Source organism: Drosophila gunungcola (genome assembly GCF_025200985.1).
Source record: "Drosophila gunungcola strain Sukarami chromosome 3L unlocalized genomic scaffold, Dgunungcola_SK_2 000005F, whole genome shotgun sequence".
NCBI lineage: Eukaryota > Metazoa > Arthropoda > Insecta > Diptera > Drosophilidae > Drosophila > Drosophila gunungcola.
This window is the reverse complement of record NW_026453180.1, coordinates 3,219,176-3,227,269: the sequence shown is the minus strand read 5'-3', so window position 1 is coordinate 3,227,269 and position 8,094 is coordinate 3,219,176. Positions and strand designations below refer to the sequence as shown.

Sequence of the window (8,094 nt, the reverse complement as noted above, 5' to 3'; positions counted from 1 at the left end):
TTTTAACAGCAGCATTTTGCAAAGTATTCTTAATTTTCATTGGTTTTTAAAGGTATATTTAAAAATGGCTAAATAAAAATATGAAAAGAATTGAAACTGCTAAATTAATTCTATTTTCCACCAAGTATGGAGATAATTTCCAAATTTAAATATCGTATGTTCCAATTTATCCCCAATTAAATTCAAATGTCAGCACTAAAGCAATCATTACATCTAAAACACTTTATGTTTATTTTCTTCTCTCTAATCTTGTTAAATAGCATGCACTTTAGCTGACTAAGATTCATTTAAGAAGTGAACAAACATCATGGCCTGCACATTCGATAGCCTTGCACACAGATTCACAATCTTACTCTCAAGTTTATTTATTCATCTGCCAAATGTTTTGGCCTTGGGCTCAATTCGCTATCTGCAGTACATAAAAATATATGTATATACTCGTACATTTTCATGTTTGCCGGCTGTCAAATCTTGGATCTCACAAATGAATTTTTCGGGGGCTCTTTGGACACAAATTATAATGTGTTGTAATTTGGTTTAATGCACGCACAGTGAAACCTAAAACCGTCATCACTCAAAAGTCCTTTATTACCGCCCCGAAGGCTTTTACTGTGGCATTGCTCATACGCAGCGTGGGCCAGAGCCGTGGTCGACTGGATAAGGTCGACTGAATAAGGTACACTGATTGCCATTTAGTTGGCTTTGTATTCGAGCGGCCGATTGCAGTTAATACAATTGATAGCGCATTCAGGGTGGTGTAAAATTTGTTCTGCTGAGTTAATGAAATAAAAACCTTTAAGTTAATTACACAACTTTATGTGATTACAGTCAAGAGGCCAATTGCATTTAAATATATTAAAAATAATTCAAATTAGCGGAGCATGGAGGACAATTGTATTATTTATGAAGAAGATAAAATAATAATTCGAATCAATTTGACGAGAATGGTAGTATTTTTTTCATTTGGAGCTCTAATACATTTTTGGAATTTAAATGTTTAAATTAATTGAAGTCTGAGTCGAAGTTTTTATTATCCAGAAAGCAGAAAAACAAACTCACTTGTCGCATTTTTCGGATGCAGAGCAATGAAGGACATGCTGAAGTATTCCCCATTTCTGCAGCAATTTTGACCTGCACCAGACACGTGTTTCCGTTTTTTCATTGCACTGCAAAATCTTGGTATTATTTTTTGTTTTTTTATTTTTTAGTCTGTTATGAGTAGTTCAACTCGTTGGGCGAGTGAATAATTGTCCGAAGCTTTTATGGAATTTCCTCTTTGTTCTAGTGACTTACTTGTGAAACCAGCAAAAAGTTTCACTTCTGCTTAGTACTCGTAAGCTAACATTTGGGCATGAATTTATGCTAAAAGAAAGCAATTTTTTTTCGAATTTGCTAAATTTAAACTATTTTATTTTGAAACATTAGTTACAATTTTGTATCTTATTTATTTACTCGTAGTTAAGTGTATATTTGAGGCAATAATAAGATAAATATAAACAGAAGGAAAATAAAATTTAAAGCTTAATGAAATATATTAACAGTATCAAACAAAATATACCAAAATCAAACAAAATAATAATTTTAAGCTTAATTTAAATCTTTAATAAAGATAGTAAAAGCATTTAACCAAACTTTTTAACATATTTATTTGCTTAGAGGAATCCCATTTAATTTTTATTGGACTCACTTTAATAAAAATGCTATAAAATAATTGAAGTTCAGTGCTACTTAATAAAACATTCTTCCTGTTGCATTTTCCGGAGGATGAAATCGCCTCGAGTTTTCCATCGAAAATCGAAAGAGCCCAGAGGCTTTGAAAAGTGGCAGCTTTGCCTGCAAACAGCCATCCATTCTGGACAAATAATTGCGCCTCTTGACCCAGCTGATGATGCTATCTGTGGATGATTTATTCGGTGATAGGGGATAATTTAAAGTTTCCCCATTGCCTGCTGCTAGAGGTTTTTCTTTTTAACTTTGATTTGATTTAAGCAACTGTCGATGGCCCAAAGTGTTAGTTGAACCCACAGGCCAAGCTTGATTAACATATAAACCAAGTGGATTTGATCTTATTCTTTACTTCTGCGCTGCCCGTCTCGAGGTATTAATTAAAGAAAACATTCAGAGGCCCCAGGGTTCGGGAAATTAACTTGGCCCTGTAAACTTAATAAAAAAGTTTTGGTTTCGCTTCGTTTTTCTTTTATTTTTTGCCCAGGGGTTGCTGCTTGGAACAAAAAAAAACAAAAAACCAAAGAAAAAGTTCACCAAATTTTGTGCTTTAAATTTCATTTGTTACTGTTGCTCTCGATGTCTGGCCATTGGAATTTGACTGTTTTTGTTTTTCCCTTCGGTTCCGAAAATGCATTCTATCAATGTACGTTTTTAGTACGATACTCGAATAAATTGGGATCTAGGCAAATGGAAAAATCCGAAGCGTTTTCCACTTGAGCAAATTGAGTAGGCTTCGTGTGCAGCTGCCCACTTACCAAAAAACTCCTGCCCAGGTAAAACAGCAAAACAAAAACATTTGTGTAAAACCAGTTTGGGCGGCCAGGCGACTTGTGTTTCACGAAAAATTTGTACATAACTGTTTTCTTTCCAATTAAATTTAAATTAATTGAAATTCATTTAAATTAAACTTTTCTTTCCAAATCCTTTATCCTAGAAAAATGAAAGTAAATAGAACAATTTGTTTAAATTTCTTTTGTATTTTACATTTGAAATAAATCGTACTTATGAGTTGTTGTTTATAATTTTTGCAGTACAAGACAAAATTGTACAAAGTTTATGCTTCTTATGAAAAGAACATTCTTAATAAAATTAAAACGAAAACTTCCGTATTTGCTTTCACTCGCTAATTAGTCCCCCAAAATTTGTTCGCCCAGCACATCATGTAAACTCTTCCTATTTGCGAACGGAAATTTGAAAAATCGCGTTTGTTGGCCGGGTGGAAAGCACAAAACTCGCTCGTTAGCTTTTGATTTTCCCCTCAGGCAGTTTAGCCATAAATTCCGCCACAATTTGAGCTCGTTTGCCAATTTGCTTTGCTTTTTTAAAGCCGGGGTAGAGAAATGGAAATGGAAAGTGGGTTCTCCACACTTTTGACCGGCGGCCATTCAACACCATGCGTCCAAAGAGCTGTGGAGAAATCCGTTAAATGCTCACAGTCCCGCGGCAAAATGGTTGCCGTCCGGGAAAAGAGATTTAATGAATTTATGTCAAGGTGCGCCGGAATCCGGGATTCTGGTTTCGACTATGGCTTTGCATTTGGCCTTAGTGCCGGACAAGTGTCGGATTTGTGCGCTCCTCGACAGGCGCTCCTCGAAGGCGACAACGTTATCAACAATAAAGCCGAATGCCATTTTAATTGGAGCAACGGGACAGCCCAGCTGTCAGCCGGTGCCGTGCACTGAAAAAAATTCAATATTTTTATTTAAATAAAACTTCGTATCGGTAAAAGTGTCATTTTACAGCTCGGCTTTATGAGAGTTGAGATTTAAGACTTGTCTTTTTCCAAAAACTAGTTTGACTTAAAATTTAAAAAGCTTACAAGCTTAAATTAACAAACGAACATATTTAAGAATGACTTTTTCGTAATTCAATTCAAATATTATCTTAACATCATATTTATCATATACCTACATTATTTCGATAGTAAGATTTAAAGAAATAAATATTTTTCCATACAATATTTGAGTTTCATTTTTATTTAATAATAAAACCTTTTTTATATTTGTGGAAAAAATACTTAAATTTACTTAAGAACTTAGGTTAACTTAGGTCTGTTTGAATAGCAATTTTATTATTGTGTCGGAATGGAAAGGCAGCAACTTGTCGCCACCAGTAGAAGTGGCTCCCCTGGGAGGGTGGACCGGAAAAGTGGGTGGGAGCCAGTGGGTGGTCATGCCCACTCGACCCCAAACAGCCCAAGGAACCTACCCCAGAATTCACCGCTTGGCTTTGGCCTTCGCTCATTGCGCACAATTAAAAGTTGTCCGCGACGTTTGCCACGCCACAAATCCAAAGAACTTGGTCCTTGAGCGATCTATCCGTGCCCTTACTTTCCAAAATAACAAATATGCAAAGTTTAGTGAATTAAATGCGTCGCCGATGACATTTTTCCGGCACCGCGTTTTCCCAGTCAACCGGTCAAAAAGTTTTATTTGATTCCGACAGTAGCGCATCCAAAACTGCTGGAAACTAATCTAATTGCGTTTTGGGTTACCTATTTTTATTCAACTAGTTAAAGCTTCTAGGGTTAATGCTATAACATCTTAAAAACATGTCTGAGTATTTGCTCCTTTCATACATTATAATAAAAATTTTAAGTCACTTAATGTTATTGTTTCTTTGATATGTACTTATTGAGATTTAAACGTTATTTTCATTACTATCTTTAATATAAATATTTAAAAGTGAATTTGTCAATTTATTTTATATTTCAAAATAATACCTAATTAATAAAGTTTTATTTTCTTTAGAAAAAGTATTACAAAATAATGAAATCACTTGTTACTATCAATGAATAAAGAATAACAGCATTCCATTATCAATTTCCAAAATAAAAAAAATAAAATTGCGTTTTGTTATATGTAAAAAAATCAATGATTTTCTCTTTTATTCCATACTATTATATTTATTGATTAAATTAATTTTACCTCAGATTGCCTTGTTTTCATAGTCAATTTTTATTTAATAAAGACCATTTTCAATCAATAACCTCCACCAGAATTAAACATGAATTTGGCCCTAAATAGGAGTGTCCAGAAGGGCGGCTGTCAGGTTCTGGGTCTTAACAGGTACAGTATACAACAGTGGCTGAAGACCATTGATACGATCATTTTCGATGGCGATGGTGTCCTGTGGAAGAACGATGAGGTCCTCGATAAAGCACCAGAGACCTTCAATGCCCTTAGAGCTATGGGAAAAGAGGCCTATATTTGCAGCAATAGCTCGGTCAATTCGGTTGCGGGAAATTGTAAGAAGGCCCAGGAAATGGGTTTTTTGGTGGCTAAGAATGAGATCCTATCTTCGAGCCAGACTTTAGCGCGTTTCATGAAGCAGAAGAAGTTCAAGAAGAAAGTGTATGTTGTGGGGGGTCAGGGAATTATCGATGAACTCAAATTGGTGGGCATTGAATCCCTGCCCTTGGATCATCCTTCTTTACAAGGATTCTCAATGCCAGAACACGCACACACCATCTTTTTGGATCCCAATGTGGGCGCTGTGGTGGTGGGAAATGATAAGGACTTCAATATTATCAAGTTGACCAAGGCCTGTTGCTATCTCAAGGATCCCGAGGTCATGTTTGTGGCCACTAATCGCGATTCGGCCTTTCCGTCAGCTCCTGGCAGAATGATTCCCCGTGCCGGAGTCATGATCTCAGCCATTCAGGCTGCCAGTCAAAGGATGCCTTTCACCTGCGGAAAACCCAATCCGTACATGTGCATCGATCTAATGCGTCAGGGGACTATTCAACCGGAAAGGACTTTGATTATCGGAGATACGTGAGTTTGACACGGGAAAATACAGCGTTGTTCTGGTTTGACAAAATACAAATTTAATTGAAAACAAATTCTATTCATTTTGAATATATCATTATGTTTGCTATTAAAATATTATAGTGAATTATATAATAATCAGTTTAAAAATATATTATACATTTCAATTTAACAAATATATATTGAATATTTGTACAATTTTGTTTTCATTTACATTATTATGTTATTTATTAAAATTAAAATGTACAATTTATTTGCATTATATCATATGTTCTTTTAATAGCATCAAACTTTTAAATTTGTTAGTAAAATATTTTAATTTAAATTACATGCTAAGGTTGAAAATAAACAGCAAAATAAATATTGTATTATATATGATTTTAATTGCCCGTAAACTTTTGAGTTTTATATTTCAATAATTATTTTATATTTTCTTGACAGGATGAATACGGATATTCTTTTCGGCTACAATTGTGGTTTTCAAACTTTGATGGTGGGCACTGGGGTCAGCAGCTATCAGGATGCCATCGAGGCCCAGGCATCTAAGGTTCCATTGCTATATCAGCAAGTTCCCGATCTATATGTGCCAAAACTGTCCAATCTGTTGCCCTTTCTGTCCTCTCGAAATAGATAAGTTGTATTTAAAGTGGCATTCTTTATTGGATTCTGAATAAAGTCTAATGTTAAAACTAACACACTTTGTTTCTTGAGAAGACCCATAACTTTTTTTTGGGCTCGAATTAAGGTAATTCTTTTTAATACTCAATAAAATATTTCAAATATTTATTTTCTTTTCTCCTTTTTTTTAGTTTTTATTAAGGGGTAACACCAAAAAAAAAATTTGAATCAAAGTTTCCCTTACTTTTTACTCAATTTTCATAGTGGGAAACATAAGATCCGATTGGTAAGCTATGTTCAAGCAAACCTGCTCCGACCTGACCAAGTTGCCGAAGCAACGGGTCCGCCAGTGGCTGTCGTCCTTTGAGTCCGTGATCTGCGATGCGGACGGAGTCCTTTGGCACTTTGCAAAGGACATCGAGGGGGCGGTGGAGACGTTTAATCACTTAAAGTCCACCGGCCGAAATACCTTTATTGTGACGAACAATTCGGAGACTTCGCGAAAGGATGTGGTCGATAAGGCTAAGGGTTTTGGCATTCAGATCGAGGAGGAAAGTGTTTTGACTTCGTCGTACTCATGTGCCAATTTCCTGGCTACCAAGAAGTTCCAGAAGAAGGCGTTCGTCATGGGCGAGTATGGGATTCATTATGAGCTGGAAAATCTGGGCATTTGTTCGGCCAAAGTTTCGGAGACTCTGGAGAGACCAATTCATGAGTTCGTGGCCGATCTGAAACTGGATCCAGATGTGGGGGCAGTGGTTGTGGGTCGCGATGAGGGCTTCAACATGGCCAAGGTGGTGCGTGCCGGCACTTATCTGCTAAATCCGAGCATACTATTCCTGGGCACTTGTCTGGATGCCGCCTATCCCATTGGCAACAATAGAGTAATTGTCGGCGCCGCAGCTACCTTGGCGGCGGTGAAAGCTTTCACTGGTCGAAAGCCACTGGTGCTGGGAAAACCCAATCCCTGGATGGCGGCTCCACTTTTGCACTCCGGTGTCATCAAGCCGGAGACTACTTTGATGGTGGGCGACACGTGAGTGATTCTTTGAAAAACATTAGAAAAGTTACACCATCACCCTTAAGCGAAAAATTACATGTTTTTTTACTGTTTCTTGCATTATTTTAAACAAGTATAAAGTATTATGTTTATGATTACAAATCTTAAATCTCCCTCTTGACATTAACGAAGAATTACACTCTTCTCCTTTTCAACAAAAACCGTTTAAAGATTTTTGTATACGTTAGATATGTCAGTGATTAAAAATATATAATTATAAATATAATATTATAATATTATATATAATATTATCACTGATTAACAAACAGGTTTGGCTTGAAAGCTAATAACAACTTTTAAAGGAAAGTGTATTAATAGTAACTCTGTGCCATCGAAGCCTGTTCTTTGTAATGTATATTTTTAAAATCCACCTAATATTATACCCCCTGATTAGACTCGAGACGGATATTCGGTTCTCGGCGAACTGCAAGTTTCAGTCCCTGATGGTCGGCAGTGGTGTTAACAGCCTGAAGGATGTGCAGAAGATCGTCGAGGAGGGCGACCCTAAAAAGATGGACCTGGTGCCGGATACCTATCTGCCAAGTTTGGGCCACTTGCTGGAGTTCCTCTGCTAGACCCCGCATACAAATTGTAAATTATCATTTGCTAACGGCTTCTTTATAAAATCAATACCACCAGTGCGGCCTGCTTTCAATGTCAGCAACAAATCTAGGCCCTTTTGTGGTGTTTTGGGCTTTGGGCCTTGGTCCCTTGTCAAAAGTCGCACACTTGCAGTCCCAACAAGACAAATACGGAAAAAATCCACGATGGTGTTCGTCACTTCATCGCCATCGTCGTCGAGCATGACCGACAGATGCGGTCTGGGATGCCACTCCTCATCCCCATGAATCTCGTCTTTTCAGAATGTGCACTAAAATAAAAGGCAGACCAAAGAGAACAAATTGTAGAAAAATTCCT

The 8,094-nt window shown here is 36.7% G+C and overlaps 2 protein-coding genes across 2 annotated transcripts; both read left to right on the top strand.

Annotated features, from left to right (window-relative positions):
• Positions 1–4,667: 4,667 nt before the first annotated feature.
• LOC128259597 (glycerol-3-phosphate phosphatase) lies at positions 4,668–6,191 on the top strand. The gene is made up of 2 exons (XM_052992146.1): positions 4,668–5,504; positions 5,940–6,191. Exons 1-2 carry the CDS (start codon positions 4,735–4,737, stop codon positions 6,130–6,132), a joined length of 963 nt encoding a protein of 320 aa, XP_052848106.1. The 5' UTR covers positions 4,668–4,734; the 3' UTR covers positions 6,133–6,191.
• Positions 6,192–6,333: 142 nt separating this feature from the next.
• On the top strand, positions 6,334–7,814 carry LOC128259598 (glycerol-3-phosphate phosphatase). The gene is made up of 2 exons (XM_052992147.1): positions 6,334–7,152; positions 7,571–7,814. Exons 1-2 carry the CDS (start codon positions 6,410–6,412, stop codon positions 7,749–7,751), a joined length of 924 nt encoding a protein of 307 aa, XP_052848107.1. The 5' UTR covers positions 6,334–6,409; the 3' UTR covers positions 7,752–7,814.
• Positions 7,815–8,094: the final 280 nt, after the last annotated feature.